The following is a 17,002-nucleotide window of genomic DNA, read 5'->3' on the forward strand; positions in this document are numbered from 1 at the left end:
TAGTATTAATGGTAAACTCTTGGCAGTGTGGAGGATCTGAGGGATCTTGGAGTCCGAGTCCATTGAACACTCAAAGCTGCTGTGCAGGTTGACTGTGTGGTTAAGAAAGCATACAGTGTACTGGCCTTCATCAACCGTGGGATTGAGTTTAAGAGCTGAGGTAATGTTACAGATATATAAGACCCTGGTCAGACCCACTTGGAGTACTGTGCTCAGTTCTGGTCGCCTCACTACAGGAAGGATGTGGAAACCATAGAAAGGGTTCAGAGGAGATTTACAAGGATTATTGCTTGGATTGGGGAGCATGCCTTATGAGAATAGGTTGAGTGTACTCGGCCTTTTTTCCGTGGAGCGACGGAGGATGAGAGGTGACCTGATAGAGGTGTATAAGATGATGAGAGGCATTGATCGTGTGGATAGTCAGAGGTCTTTTCCCAGGGCTGAAATGGCTAGCACGAGAGGGCACAGTTTTAAGGTGCTTGGAAGTAGGTACAGAGGAGATGTCAGGGGTAAGTTTTTTTAAGCAGAGTGGTGAGTGCATGGAATGGGCTGCCGGCGACAGTTGTGGAGGCGGATATGATAGGGTCTTTTAAGAGACTCCTGGACAGGTACCTGGAGCTTAGAAAAATAGAGGACTATGGGTTTCCCCAGGTAATTTCTAAGGTAAGGACATGTTCAGCACTGCTTTGTGGGCCGAAGGGCCTGTATTTTGCTGTAGGTTTTCTATGTTTCAATGAGTTCAAGTATTCATATTCAAGACTGAGTTTGGAATATTGTTCAGAATAGTATTTAAAAAAATACTAAGAAAAGCAACTTCTCATATTTAAAATATAATATTCTTAGTAATTGAAATAATATTCTTCTCATTCCCTGTCTGGCTTTTCATTTCTCTACTGTTAATTACTTATCCAAGGACTTATTCCTAACTATTGATATAGTTTCTGCTTCCATCAATAACCCTAGAAGCTTCCCATCTACTTCTGTTCACTCTTTTAATTTTGAATATAACTGATGAAGCTGTTTGTTTTATTGTCTTCTTTTCAGTAAACATGCATTGTAGATTTTGTAATGTACCAGAGGGGCCAGAGTTTGTTAGGTACCAATGTGTTCAATTGTTCTGCTATGTTCAGGTAATGTTTTTTCACAGATTGCAAACTGTAGAAAGATTTGATGAAAGCCAAGAAATATTCCAGCTGGAAATCATAAACATGAGATTCTGCAGATGCTGGAAATACTGAGTAACATACAGGAAAAAATGTTGCAGGAACTTAGCAAGTCAGGCATGGAAAGAAATATAGAATCTACTGAAACCCTTCATCAGGGCTGGAAAGGAAGGGTGAAGAAGTCAGAATGAGAAGGTGAGAAGGGGGTAGAGGGAGGTGTACAAGCTTGAAGGTGATAGGTGAAACCAGGTGAGGCAAAGGTTGTTGGGTGGGGGAGGGAGATGAAGTGAGAATCTGGTAGGTGATAGGTGGAAAAGGTAAAGGGCTGAAGAAGAAGGAATCTGATAGGAGAGGAGAGTGGACCATGGGAGAAAGGAAAGAATGATATGCTCCAAAGGGTGGTGATAGGCATGTGAGGAAGAGAATGGTAAAAAGAGGAGGGGTAGGGGAGAAATTGCCAGAAGTTAGAGAAATGTGCAGATTAGATTGTAGGTTACCCAGAATGAATATGAGGTGATGCTCCTCCATACTGAGAGTGGCCTCATTGTAGCTGTAGAGGAGGCCATGGACTGACATGTAGAAAAGTGAATGGGAATATTTCCACAGGTATCTTGGAGTTCAGCATTTTGGAGTTTACTGTCTAAAAATTCAGTGAAATCAAATTGTGGAAGCAGAGAAATGCTTGCAATAGGCTTGCACCACCAACAGAAGGTGAAATTCAATGGAGTTCAGTTACAGTACATATGAATAATGAAGCACATTGGGGAGATTGAGTAACCCATTCATTATACTTTTAATCAACATCTGACAGTATGCTCCACAAATTTACTGTCAGTACAGAAGTGGCAAGTGTTCCAAGCCTCTATTTTGTTATTCTGCTCAGACTCTTTTCCTTCATCTCGGTGGCAAAACCTTTCAGAATATAGCCCCCAACCTTTTGTCTGGTCAATTAGCTGTGAACAGGACATTAAATATTTCACCCAACAATTTTATACTCAATTATCTTCTGTAATTCCTCTATGGTTGATATTACATAAACTTGGAAGATGTAGATCATGTTATTCAATCAGCCAGATACAACCTACACCAAACATATACATTGCATGGCTGACGAGACTTTGAAATAGATTCTGCACATTGCTCTTCTTACCAGATTAGGAGACAGCAGTGACTGGAAGTGAAACAGGATTCCTGCATTGGCTATTTGTTCCAACCACTTTCTACTCGCCTCCTGTGCCTCTATTTCATATTCCCTGTTAGTGTCATACATCTGATGCAACGCCGCCAACAGCTGTTCCGAGAAAGCACAAACTGTAGCCACCAGACTTTGACAAAACACCATGTCCTGTCTGAGTTGAATCTCGGTATCTGAGAAAGCAATAAAAAACACACACAGGGAACAAAAGATAAATGAATTACTAATCAAAAAACATCTCTCAGCTTTTACTCCAAAATTAATTACAATTAAATCTAGTAACACTTTATAGAATTGTGGCCAATTATGACATTGGCAAAGAAGAATAAGGTTATAGAATCACAGAGCACAGGAATAGTCAGTGCCCAACTATTAATCTGAGTCAAATTATTAATCTGCCTAGTCCCACTGACCTGTTTCTGGAGTATAGCTCTTCATACCCCACCTATCCGTCACCTATCCAAATTTCTCGTCATCTACCACTTCTGCAAGAAGTTCATTCCACATTCTTACCAACCTTTGAGTGAAGAAGCTCCCCCCATGTTCTCCTTAAACATGTCACCTATCACCCTTAACCTATGACCTCTAGTTCTAGTTTCACCCAACCTCAGTGGAATAAACCTGCTTACATTTACCCTATCTAAACCTCTCTTAATTTTATGTACCTCTGTCAATCTCCCCTCATTCACCTATGCTCTAGGGAATAAAGTCCTATCCTATTCAACCCTTCCCTCGAACTCAGATCCTCAAGTCCCAGCAATATCCTTGTAAATTTTCTGTGCACTCGGTACAGGAATCAGTGCTAGGTTCATTGTGGCTTGTCATCTATATCAACAATCTGGATGATAATGTAGTAAACTGGACCATCAGATTTGCAGATAACAGCAAGAATGGGGTATAGTGGATAGTGAGGAAGGCTATGAAAACTTGCAGTGGGATCTGGACCAGCTGAAAAAATGGGCTGAAAAATGGCAGATGGATGTTAATAGAGAAAAGTGTATAAGGCATTGCACTTTGGGGAGACAAACCAGAGTAGGACTTACACAGTGAGCGGTAGGGCACTGAGCGACCAAAATTGTACTTAATACTCCAAATTAGGAAATGTCTTATACAACTTTAACAAGACATCCCAACTCCTGTACTCAGATATTTTGATTTATGAAGGTCAATGTGCCAAAAACTCCCTTTATGAACTGTGATGCCACTTTCGGGAATTATGGATCCGTATTCCCAGATCCCTACCACACTGCACACTACCCTGCCTGTCACCATTTCAGTCCTACACTGGCTTGTTCTTCCAAAGTGCAATACTTCACATTTGTCTGCATTAAATTCCATTTGCCATTTTTCAGCCTGATTTTCCAGCAGGTCCAGATCCCACTGTAAGCTTTGGTGGCCTTTCTGGCTGTCCACTACACACCCAATCTTGCTGTCATCCACAAATTAGCTGATTGAGTTTACTGCGTTATTACTAGATCGTTGATATAAATGACAAACAACAATGGACACTGCACCAATCTCTATGGCACACCACTAGTCACAGGCCAGTCGGAGATACAATCAGTAACTACCACTCTCTGGCTTCTCCCACAAATCCAATGTCTAATTCAATTTACTACCTCAACCTGAATGTCACACTGAGCACAGGGCCCCCCAGGGCTGTGTGCTCAGTCCACTGTTGTTCACTCTGCTGACCCACGACTGTGCATCAATACACAGTTCGAATTACATCATCAAGTTTGCGATGACACGACCGTGGTGGGTCTCATCAGCAAGAATGACAAGACAGCCTACAGAGAGGAAGTGCAGCAGCTAACGGACTGGTGCAGAGCCAACAACCTGTCTCTGAATGTGAGCAAAACAAAACAGATGGTTGTTGACTTCAGGAGGGCACAGAGCAACCACTCCCCGCTGAAAATCAACGGCTCTTCAGTAGAGATTGTTAAGAGCACCAAATTTCTTGGTGTTCACCTGGCAGAGAATCTCACCTGGTACCTCAACACCAGCTCCATAACAAATAAAGCCCAGCAGCATCTCTACTTTCTGTGATGGCTGAGGAAAGTCCATCTCCCACCCCCAATCCTCATCACATTCTACAGGGGTTGTATTGAGAGCATCCTGAGCAGCTGCATCACTGGCCTGGTTCGGGAATTGCACTGTCTCAGATCACAAGACCCTGCAGCCGATAGTGAGGTCAGCTGAAATCATCATTAGGGTCTCTCGTCCTGCTATTACAGACATTTACACTACACGCTGCATTCGCAAAGCAAACAGCATTATGAAAGACCCATGCACCCCTCATACAAACTCTTCTCCCTCCTGCCATCTGGGAAAAGGCACCGAAGCATTCAGGCTCTCACGGCCAGACTATGTAACAGTTTCTTCCTCCAAGCTATCAGACTCCTCAATACCCAGAGTCTGGACTGACACCAATTTACAGCCCACTACTGTACATATTGTCTTGTTTATTATTTATTGTAATGCCTGCACTGTTTTGTACACTTTATGCAGTCCTGGGTAGATCTATAATCTAGTGTAGTTTTTTTTCTGTGTTGTTTTTACGTAGTTCAGTGTAGTTTTTGTATTGTTTCATGTATCACCATGGTCATGGTCGTTGTCTCGTTTTTACTGTGTACTGTACCAGCAGTAATAGTCAAAATGACAATAAAAAATGACTTGACTTCAAGTGACTGAACCTTCTTGACCAACCTCCCATACCATACCTTGTCAAAGGCTTTGCTAAAGTTGCAAATCAATTGACATACTTTTACCATTGCTGCATATCATTACTACAAACCCATTTACTAGAATATCATGTCAGTAATACGGTGACAAAGTTCTAAAGTGAAAGACAATACAAAAATAGTTTATTCACATAATTGGCAAGATTAATGTGGTCCTTAAAAACAGATAGGTGAAAAGAAATATTTTACATTTACAATTTATGATCCTAATGATATCAACAATTAGGATCAATTGAGCCAGTAGAAGTATTATGATTCAGAAAATAACAATTAAGTAAAAGAGCTTATTTTAGCTGTTCACAATTATGTAAGGTTAAATATTCCCTTGGGACTAAAACTATTTGCAATGAACAATTCCTGAGACAACATAGTGCTATGTGTACCATTGAAGAAATGATCGGCCCAAAATCACCTCAGGATTTCTAGCAGTACTTTGCTGCAACTACATTGGAAATGTGATAGCAGCCCTAAAATTTATGGTCAGCATTGGGAATTTGTCGCATCAATTTGTTCCTCTCCTGGGCTGTTTCTGAAAAATAAGCATTTTCACCGAGCATTAATGTCGGTCTTATAATTAGACCTCTAGTTTAAGACTCTCACAAATGCAAATAATTTTTGGCTTCATCATAATTTTAAATACCTACAGTAGATGAAATCACCTCAATGTAAATTTTCTTACTATTTTCTACAATACATTTTAATCATTTGGAGACTAGAGAACCTTCAAGTATGTTTGAACTAAATTCTGTTTTTAAATTGAATTTTTTTTCGAATAAGCCTCGGACCTTTTTCTCACATTTTATGGTTCTGGTAAACAAAAGGCCTAAAGACATAGGAGCAGAACTGGGACATTTGACCCATCAAGTCTTTTCTGCCTTTCAGTCATTGCTGATTTATTATTCCCTCTCAACTCCATTTTAAGACCATAAGACCATAAGATTTAGGAGCAGAAGTAGGTCATTGAGTTTGCTCTGCCATTCAGTCATGGGCTGATCCACTTCATCCAGTCATCCCCACTCCCCTGTTTTCACCCCTACCCTAATCAAGAACCTATCTATCTCTACACCCAATTTTTCTGCCTTCTCCCTGTAACCTTTGACACCCTTACTAATCAAGAACTTATCAACCCCTATTTTAATTATATACCCAATAAATTTGCCTCCACAGCCATCTTTGACTATGAATTCCTGTGATTGGCTAAGGAAATTCCTCCTTATCTCTGTCCTAAAGGTATTCTTGTATTCTGACGCTGTGCCTTCTGCTCCTACATTCTCCCACTACTGAAAACAGCCTCTTCACATGCAGTCTATCCAGATAATGCAAAGTTCAATAAGTTTCAATCAGATTCCTCTCTCAAGCTTTCGGTTTTCCAACCAATTTTCTGCAACCTTTGTCATTCGTCAGTCTGTCCTTGATTCTAATCTCTCATCATCATGCTGTCCTTATACCAGATCCCACCCCACACCCACAACTCACTGGAAAGCAGTGAAATGTTGAAAATCTTGATTTTACCTGGATTAGGACTAAATAACAAATTTTAGACAGGTCTTTATATATTTTTTTACTACATGTGTTTTCTATATTGAATTCATTTGTTTCTTGCCAAATGATTGCAACCAGGGTTTTGTTTTTCATCTGCTTTCATAGAAAGGCAATTGCGGTGAACTAAAAACAGTACATTGAATTATCTAAGTAAATCTGGACAAATTTTTTATACAGCTGTTTGGCAAGATAAGATCTCAACGGTTATTAAGAAACAGTAGGTTCTACATAATGGTTTGAAAAGATGGTTCATTTGAGATCTCTTTATTCTCTGTTCAGGAGTTACCATATTCATTTATGTTGGTCTCAGAATTGAATTGACTTTATTTCTTACATCCTTCCCATACATGAGGAGTAAAAATCTTAACGTTAAGTCTCCGTCTAAATGTGCAATCATAGTAATTTATAATAATTTATAATAAATAGAACAGTCAATGTAATACAGAGTACACTCAGGTCAGCGTGAGATAATCAGTCTGATGGCCTGGTGGAAGAAGCTGTCCCGGAGCCTGTTGGTCCTGGCTTTTATGCTACGGTACCGCTTCCCAGATGGTAGCAGCTGGAATAGATTGTGGCTGGGGTGACTGGGGTCCCCAATGATCCTTCGGGCCCTTTTCTCACACCTGTCTTGGTAAATGTCCTGAATCATGGGAAGTTCACAGCTACAGATGTGCTGGGCTGTCTGCACCACTCTCTGCAGAGTCCTGCAATTAAGGGAGGTACAGTTCCCATACCAGGCAGTGATGCAGCCAGTCAAGATGCTCTCAATTGTGCCCCTGTAGAAAGTTCTTAGGATCTGGGAGCCCATATCAAACTTCCTCAACCGTCTGAGGCGAAAGAAGTGCTGTTGTGCCTTTTTCACCACACAGCTGGTGTGTACAGATCACGTGAGGTCCTCGGTGATGTGAATGCCAAGGAATTTGAAGCTGTTTACCCTCTCAACCCCAGATCCATTGATGTTAATAGGGGATTAGACCAGGTTGACAATGAACATTGCAATTACACCTTCTCAGTGAAGTCCAGGTCACATAGGATGCCCTATTACCATCTTCAAAGTGGTGTTCAATGTTAAGAATTATTCATTCATGGACAGATGATCCCAGAATTGTAATTATCATGTTTCCTTACCCATATTTGACTAAAGCATAGAACTCCATGAGTTCCAGAGCTAAAGCTGAGAACTCTCCGTAACCCCAGATTATAACTAAACATGCTGATGCAAAAGTCTGGATGATGACTTTGGTTTAAAGGTGTGATTCTGCTTATACATCAATCTGTGGGACATCTCTCAATTTGTTGCTGAAGAGAAATGGTAAGTGGATGTACCTGACCTATGTCAAGCGAACAGTCTGTTTTTCTTCTTTTTGTTGTGTCACAGTGGTCTCATACACCTGTGGCAAATTTACCTCCTTAAGCTTTTAACAAGTCTGTAGCTTCATGATCACCTTCACTGGAAGTACATTTGTATTCCAGATTTACTTAATTAGCTGAATTTATTTTTTTTAGACATTGTGGTGGGAACTGGATTACGTGCACTGCAATACAGACTCTGTGTTATTGAATTTCAAATGAGAATAAATGCAATTTCAAAAATACATCTTTGCTCACAACTGATTTTGCTGCTTAAGTCACAGAACAGCGTTAATGAGTAAATTATTTCTAGTGCTGTGATTACGGGAGTCAAGAATGATGTTCTCTTAAGGGGTCATCTCAGGACAACACACAGTGTGTGATTTTGTCTAACATGGGCAACTATTACAATCCTTGACATATCGGGGTCAGAATTCAGCGTCATGGAGTGCAAGAAAACTGAAGATCCTTCACTGCTGCCCCCTTCCTCCACTTTCTCTGCCATTGTTATGTGTCATCATCGTCTATTAGCTCCACCATCGATGCTTTGGTTGGAACACTCTTTGTCTGGGACCTTTCCTTGACCTTATCAACATGGATGACCCTACCAGCAGCTCAGCACCAGATGACTAAACTCAGATGGCACTGGTCTCATGATCTTAGGAACTCACAAGTCCCTCCACCACAACAATGATCCTTGAAGATTCCATCCTCTGGTCAGTATTTATTTTTACTGCAAGTATTGATGGGTTTTAGATTTTATGGGAGATGAAGTTATTTGCTCTTCTTCCCTCCAGCATCATTCCCTGAATTTCACTTTGGCAAAAGTCATAAGAAATTTATGGGTGAAAATTATTAGATTGAAGTACTATAACTATTCAAGGGGACAGTGGAATGAGAGATGTTCATGAGATATCCCACAAATTGGTCAATAAATATCACTTGGAAACAAAGAGCTTTGCTATAATTGATTACATTGTAACATTCACATACAGATATCTGGTAAGATCTAATAATGCTAGTTCAGCACTTCTCATAACACAGCAAATAAATGGATCATTAAGGAATTAATAGCCTTTGTGTTTTACACTTAGCAGTTATATGAGGGCAGTATGAGCCAGCAGTAAAAAATTATAATGCTGACTCAAAATTTCAGTGTTCTCTTCAAGAGCATCTGTTTTTGAAACATCATGAGTTCTGATCTCCACTGTGCTGAAGTGGTAATATGCTTATACCTACTCTGAAGCTGGTTATTCCCTTGAAGTAATCAAGAAAGTACTGTCCTATCACATCATACATTGGTTTTAAAATTAGATCATAATGAAACATGAAAAGCCGACCTAGGATCAAGAGCTCAACTAGGTACAATTACATGAAATACCATTTGTTGCTTAAGAAACATGAATTCACCCCTCCCTACTTAACAGAATCCAGTTAGGTCAAATATCAAATCATGAATTGAATTCCTCAATTGTGATGCATATTTTATATTTCAATGCCCAGTATATCAATGCAGTAGTTTCATTAGAAATGGCCAAAAGGACTGTTATCATAACTGTCCCTTCCATACAAAATAATTTATTCAGTTTCTTTTGGTGCCAGTAAATGTACAATTCAACATGACTGAGTTAACTATAAATACATGGTATTCAGAAACAATTATAATTGATTATTCCATCAGAAATCATGTATTATTAATAGTAATAATTTTACTTGGGAATTTTAACTATTTTGTTGAAAAATGTTATAAAGCTGAGCTACATACATAAGGTCAAGGTTGTACTCAGAAATAATTCTCAAGTAGCAATAGCTTGTTATAGTGAAGAATCGTTGGATGACCCTGACATTAATCCAATATTCCTTTTACAGGAGTGAGCCATTTATGACTGCCTGCAGACTGCAAAACTAAGATACATACCACCATTAATTAAGTTGTTCCAATTTAATGGGCTTTGACATTACCTGTATTTTCGAGAAGAGCCAAGAATACTCGCTGCTGTACCTCTGGAAAAAAAAACACCTCATTAGAAAAAGCAATTACAAGCAAACTGGTGCTACACTAATATTACGACATCATGAACTGGTAACTGCACAGTATACTAGAATCATGCAATGTATCAAAAACTCTTAGGTTCAGTGGTAGAAATCAGAATATACACAGAAATTCATTTTATTTGAAAAAACAGCATTGATTTTTAGAGAGCATTTATTCCTAAGGAAATATTCAATGATTCAAATTTCAATTTCCCCTGTTAGTATACATTTATGATACTATGGTCTATTATATGAATATAAATATGCTCTTATTTTTGTAAAATATCTACAGCTATTTATGCTAAGCATATTTATATTCATATAATAGACCATAGTATCATAAATGGTGGGTACAGGTTCCCAGGAAGGATAAGTGGCTGTGGTAACAAGTCTAGGTGGGTACATGGTCGAAGAGTCGGAGGGCAGCAGAGATCACAGAAGGGGAGCAGAAAGAGAAGGTCTAATTGCTTATTTTAAAACTGCATACATAAAGAATATTTATTTCCAAATCCATTGAATATTTCAACAAAGCTTGATTTATATATGTCATCTGCAAATGATACAGATGTAAATTATGTACTGAAAGAATTAAGCGATTTTATTATCTATTATTTATATGGTATTAAAATTAAAATATGAATATAAGAATTAGGAGCAGGATTAGACCATCTATCTCTTCTGTTCACTGTCATTTTTAACATCAATGCCGATATTTCACCTTAGTTTCATTTTCCTGTAGTACTCACATAACCATCAATTAACTTACTACCTAAATATCTATTGATCTATTTTCAATGTCTCAACTACAATAATGGAGAGAATTCCAAAGATTCACCACTCTCTCAGTGAAGTGATTTTCCCTCATTTCCATCTAACTGAAATAATTCCCTTATTCTGGGATTGTGTTCACTCAATGAACTTGTATATCTTCTTGAACCCTCTTTACATCCTCCTTCCAACTCACATTCCCATCAAGTTTTACATCATAAGCATGCTTGGAATTTTGACATTTGGCCAAATCACTGATATTGATTGTGAACAGCTGACAGATAAGTACCCAACAATTCACAGTATTCCAAACTAAAAATGACTTAATTATTTTCACTTTCTGCTTAACCATGCTCATCTTTTCCTCCTGTGTGAGCCCTTTTCAAAAATCAAAATACTTCACATCCACTGATTCTGCCGTATTTATTTCACCAGTCAAATTCTCAAAGAATGCTAATTGTTCTGTCAGATATGTTGACTTCACTCAATACTAACATTCTCTTCTAGATATTCTATTATAGCATCCTTCATTGTAGATTTCGGCTTTCTTCCTTCTACTGTTTTCATCTGAACAGATTACTAGGTCACCTTATATTTTCTCCATCTTTTTTGTAATTAGTCACAATTAGCTAATTTGCAGGGTCTATACCAGATGCTATAGATTTTTCAAGATTGGTAATCAACATTCTTGCTGTCTCAATCATCTTCCTTCAAATACCAATTAATAGTTTAAAATTGTCAATTCTGCAGTGTAAATCATCAGGTCCTTAGATATTCTCACTTCGGTCTCACCAACTTCCCTCTTTTTTTTTACAAATGCTAATTTCCTCATTCTCAATACTAAAGACCCAGTTTTTTGTTTTCTTCTATGGATGCAATTCACAAAAAGATATCAACTCCCATCTCTGCAAGAGATCTGTATTTGCTCTTGCTATTGGCATGTAATTATGTAAACTCTTATGACCAATTACATGATTCTCACTAGTTTACTCTCATGTTCCATTTCCTTTTCTGTATCAATTTCTTGGTCCTTTTTTTGCTACATTCTTTACGTTCGAGGCCTTAGGCCTGATACTATTTCTAGCAATTCTATGAGCCTCTTGCTTAATTCTGACTTTTAATTTCTTCTGCCAACCATAAACAGACCACTTTTCTGTTGAGGGTAACAGTCTAAAAGAGATTTTTATAGCAAAACATACTTATATCAGAGCCAATCATTGACTAGTAATTATCATACCTTTCAAATTGACCACAGCCAATTCTCCCTTCATATATTCAAAGTTTCCTTTGTTTAGATTTAAGTTCTAGATACAACTACATCATTTTAATAATGTGGTTGCATGAATAATTTTGGCAAGTGATGAATTAAGAAGAGCAAAATACTTAGAGCTTTTCCTAACAAGCTGTTTAGTGAATTGAAGGTGTTTTAAACGTTTAATATTATTCTTTTCAAATTTTATCTCTTCCTTCCACCAAAGACAATCATGCCAGCGTACAGTTTACCATGCATTATGTTCCTTGTGCAACAGTCACCCGAACAATTATCTATGTATCAATACAGTGGTGATAAAAGCTGTTTTTTACTTTCACAGCTGAATCTGAACTCCAATATTCAGACAAGTGCAAGTCGCTGAACTGGTATCATGCATACTGACTTTCACTCTCTTGTCTCTACACCAGAGGTCCTGAGACCAGCTGCAATTGCAGCATGCTGCTGTGCAGAGGCACTTGGGAGTGCTTGTGCATGAATCACAAACGGTTGGTTTGCAAGTGCAGCAGGATATCAATACAGCAAATGGGATGTTGGTCTTCATTGCTAGAGGGATTGAATTTAAGAGCAGGAAAGTTATGCTGCATCTGTATGGGGTACTGGTGAGGCCACATCTTGAGTACTACATGCAGTTCCGCTCTCCTTACTTGAGGAAGGATATACTGGCTTTGGAGGCAGTACAGAGGAGGTTCACCAGGTTGATTCCAGGGATGAGGGGTTAGACTATGAGGAGAGATTGAGAAACCTGGGACTGTACTTGCTGGAATTCAGAAGAATTCAGCACAAGAGGGCACAGTTTTAAGATGCTTGGAAGTAGGTACAGAGGAGATGTCAGGGGTAAGTTTTTTTTAACCAGTGTGGTGAGTGTGTGGAATGGGCAGCCAGTGACTGTGGTTGAGGCGGTTATGATAGGGGCTTTTAAGAGACTCCTGGACAAGTACATGGTACACTGAAAAATCGAGGGCTATGGGTAACCCTAGTTAATTTCTAAGGTAAGGCCATGTTCAGCATAGTTTTGTGGGCCAAAGGGCCTGTATTGTGCTGTAGGTTTTCTATGTTTCTATGTTCCATCTAATGAGAGAAGATCGTACAGAAACATATAGAATTATGAAAGGGTTAGATAAAGTAGAGGCAGGAAAGTTGTTTCCACTGGTAGGTGAGGAGACTAGAACTAGAACCAGAGGACATAGCCTCAAGATTCAGGGAAGTAGATTTAGGATGGAGATGAGGCGGTGAAACTGTGGAATTCTCCACCCAATGAAGCAGTGGAGGCTACTTTAGTAAATATACTTAAGACAAGGTTGGATAGATTTTTGCATAATAGGGGAATTAAAGGTTATATGGAAATAGCAGGAATGTGAAGATGAGTCCATGGCAAGATCAGCCATGATTTTACTGAATGGCAGAGCAGGCTCAATGGGCCAGATGGTCTACACCTGCTCCTATTTCTTATGTTCAGCCACCTGCCTAAGATCATACTTTAACCTCCCTCCACATCCTCAGAGGTCATCTCAAAATCTCTTAGTTAAACCTGTGCTAGCTGCTTCTCTTAACTATTCCTACTAGCTATTCTTCATAGATAGATAGATGGATATTTTATTGATCCCAAAGGTAATTACAGTGTCACAGTAGCATTACAAGTGCACAGATAGACAAATATTAGAAGAGAAGTAAGAAAGAATAAAAAATAAGTTACCTCAAACAGTCTGACAGAAGGGGGATCATCACTTCCCCGTCTATAGGTTGACTCATTATAGAGCCTAATGGCCAAGAGTAAGAACAACCTCATATAGCGCTCATGGAGCAGTACAGTTGTCTTAGTCTATTACTAAAAGTGCTCTTCTGCTCAAACAAGGTGGCATGCAGAGGGTGAGAAACATTGTTGACGACAACGGTCTCCCCAGGTTTTCTTTTTGTGCACATTTGCACATGTAAGGTGTAGTCTTTTGGATATGTTGGAGTTTATTCATAATATTGGGTTGCTGCATGAAGCTGTTTTGTTATTTTTATACATAAGAACACCATATCCTCTTGCCTGGTATCCAATTGACTCACCTTACACATGGCAAATGTTCATAATCAATGGCATGCAAAAATAGTGTCAAAATTACTCCTCAAATGTTTCTTTGATGCAGCCTACTACATGTGCATATTTTGTCTGTATGGTATTTAGTTGTTTAAACAAATTGTTTAAAACTTTTAAAAAATGTAAAATTAACATAGATAAAGAAATATTGTTTTCAAAGTTAAAGGTAATATTATTCTTTTAACAGTTTTTACTTCAGGATTTCAACTTAATCTGTTTCCCAAAATCTGTTACCTTTTAGATAAACCTCGTTAATTATAGAACATACCATCATTTGATACAAACCTTCGACAAATCTTGTAATGGCAGCTATAAGGTTGTGCACACCACTAGGTAAATTCCAGGGATCTCTCTGCACGTGAATTCGGAGCTGTGTTGTGCAACTGACCGTTGACTCCATTTCCTTCTTGAATTCTGTTTAAAAACAAGTTTTGGGAACTGTCACATACTTTTCATGAGTGGAAATTTTGAATCTTATTCATAATATTGTATTGTTGCATGAAGCTTTTTTGTTATTTTTTCCATAAGAACACTGTCCTCTTCAGATTCAGGATATTATTCCGTACATAAAATAAACAAAGAATAGAGATTAAAAATGTGTCTGCTTCTTTTTGTATGTAGTTTTATATTATTCTTCAACACGGTAACTATATCATCTATATGTAACACACTGTAAGGTTTCACTGCTAATGAATTGGCTTCTCTGTAATGTTCCACTGCTAAGGTAATGGTTTCTCTGTAGCAACAATGTTTGGGTTATGACCAAAGATAACAGGGCATGTTAGCCAATGAGCGGAATGTTGTTCTTTCTTGTGTGTCTGGGAGCCGGGGATTCGCAGTCTTTTGTTGGGAAGAGTCGAAGCGAGGAGACACGCTTGGAGAGTGTTCGTAAACAGCCAGATGGAGTGGACTTAGAGCGAGGGTCCAAAGGTCAGTGGCAATCGGAGGAGGTCAATTTTGGACGAACAGCCTTATCAGTGAGCTCCAACGATGTGTATTAGACCGTTTCATGAGAATGGGCCCTTTTCTTTTTTTGTTTCTTTACTAACCATATAGTCAAATTAAGAATCATAAAGCTCAATCGATTAATCGCATATTGTGTACTGTTTGTTATTTTGCGGTACTGATTTGTAACAGGGGACAAAGCATCCACCCAAATGAGATTTCTTAAGTTTGGCCGGGCCAGGGGCTATCATCCCCTATATTAAGCTGCTAACCAAACCGAGAGTTACATGTAGGACATAATAACTCTCATTTCTAAGTCGAAACATCTACCATGCTCTTGAGATTTGAATGCATATCCTGACTATGACTCTAATACACATTTCAATGACCACGAATGGGTCTGAAGAACAGTGAATAAATGTGAATAATAGTCCACCAATAACCGGATAACCAAGAATATTAAGATAAATTGAACTGAAAGTAATTCAGAGAATGACTACATTCAATCAATGTCGGAACTGAGGGAACAAGGCTGCCCTCTAGTGCAATGATTGCAACCGTTTTTGAAGCCCCAGATCAGAATTCAATGTGAGATGAATGTAATTTATTACAAAGGGATTTAGCAAAATTATTAATGTGGAATAAAACAAAAGCATCAATGATGGTGACCATAAAACTACTAAACCATTACAAAAACCTTTCAGGTTCAATGATCAGGGAAAGAAATTTGCTGCTCTCTCATAACCTGCTCCACACGTGATTCCAGATCTACAGCAGTACGGCTAATAATGAAATGGCTTGTCTTGCATTGACATGGAGTAGCAAAATTCCTTTGTATCAAAGTTCTATAACAAAGTGAACTGCACCAACCAGTCCTGGGCGTCCTTTCAAACACACTTTAGGAGTGTCTTCCTTCCCTACAAGGACTGCAGTGGTTGAAGAGAGTACCTCACCATTATCATCTCAAAGGCAATCAGCACGGACTTAAATGTTCACCCTGGCAATGATTCCTACCCACCATGGTAATCTTTATAAAAAGACAATTAGGTTATGTGACAAGAAAGGAAGAAGTCCTTGCACTTATCCAACATCTTCTACAACTACAAACAGCCCCCAAAAGTTGGTTTTACAAAAAAGTTATGTACTTTTTTAATGTAGGAAACACAAAATAATGTGTGCATGGCAAGGCACCACAAATAGCAAGACATTAGCAAGTGTTATGAGAAGCAAATCTGTATATTTTAGAATATTTAAGTTATTAATATGCAATAATAATCCTAAAATTCTATGGAGATTCTCCCGCCATAAGTTTGGGGAGATCCCAGCAAAATATTTAGAAATATTTATGTAAATATGAAAATTTGTGAAGTGGATGGTGTTTTTATATAAAAGGTATTGATTCTCCGGGGGCTTCTGTCTTGAAGTTTTTGACGTTAAGACTAACTTTCATTGAGACGGGTTCTGTAATTGACCCATTGGTTAATCAGAGCTGGTAGTAGGCTAGATAGAAGTCCTGCTAATGGAATCAAAGAGGTTCATATCATATTGTTGAGGAGGTGTTCCATCCTTCAAAAATTGACTGCCTCTTTGCCCTGGGTCACTTTTGGAACACATGGGTTGAAGCCCTGGGTGTTGAGCCATGAGTGCTGAAGAACCTATGCATGTCATTCCTTCAGCAAGTTGCAGAGTCTTCTATGGTCCGTCCATCCACCACTTGTTGCTTAGGTCATAGATTACCAGCTAAATCTCTGCCTTTAGATGCCAGTGCATCTTTTCCATTTTCCATCAGGAATGGTGAGGGTGCCAATCCTTGAATACTCTTGTTTGTAGTTAATAATAAAAATCTTCTCAATTGCCATGAAGAATATGCAAAGCAATATCTCTCATGCCAACATCCTCAGCATT

The 17,002-nt window shown here is 38.6% G+C and overlaps 1 protein-coding gene across 2 annotated transcripts in view; it reads right to left on the reverse strand.

Annotated features, from left to right (window-relative positions):
- Window positions 1-17,002, reverse strand: part of prex2 (phosphatidylinositol-3,4,5-trisphosphate-dependent Rac exchange factor 2) — a 400,722-nt gene that overhangs the window by 111,815 nt on the left and 271,905 nt on the right. For both annotated transcript variants that reach the window (XM_073041067.1, XM_073041077.1), the window contains exons 30-32: window positions 14,438-14,566; window positions 9,957-9,998; window positions 2,314-2,531 (exon numbers count right to left, since the gene is read on the reverse strand). In XM_073041067.1, the coding sequence (XP_072897168.1) occupies window positions 2,314-2,531; window positions 9,957-9,998; window positions 14,438-14,566 (389 nt within the window). The remainder of the gene's footprint in view (window positions 1-2,313; window positions 2,532-9,956; window positions 9,999-14,437; window positions 14,567-17,002) is intronic.

Source organism: Hemitrygon akajei, chromosome 1 (genome assembly GCF_048418815.1).
Source record: "Hemitrygon akajei chromosome 1, sHemAka1.3, whole genome shotgun sequence".
NCBI classification, from domain to species: Eukaryota; Metazoa; Chordata; class Chondrichthyes; order Myliobatiformes; family Dasyatidae; genus Hemitrygon; species Hemitrygon akajei.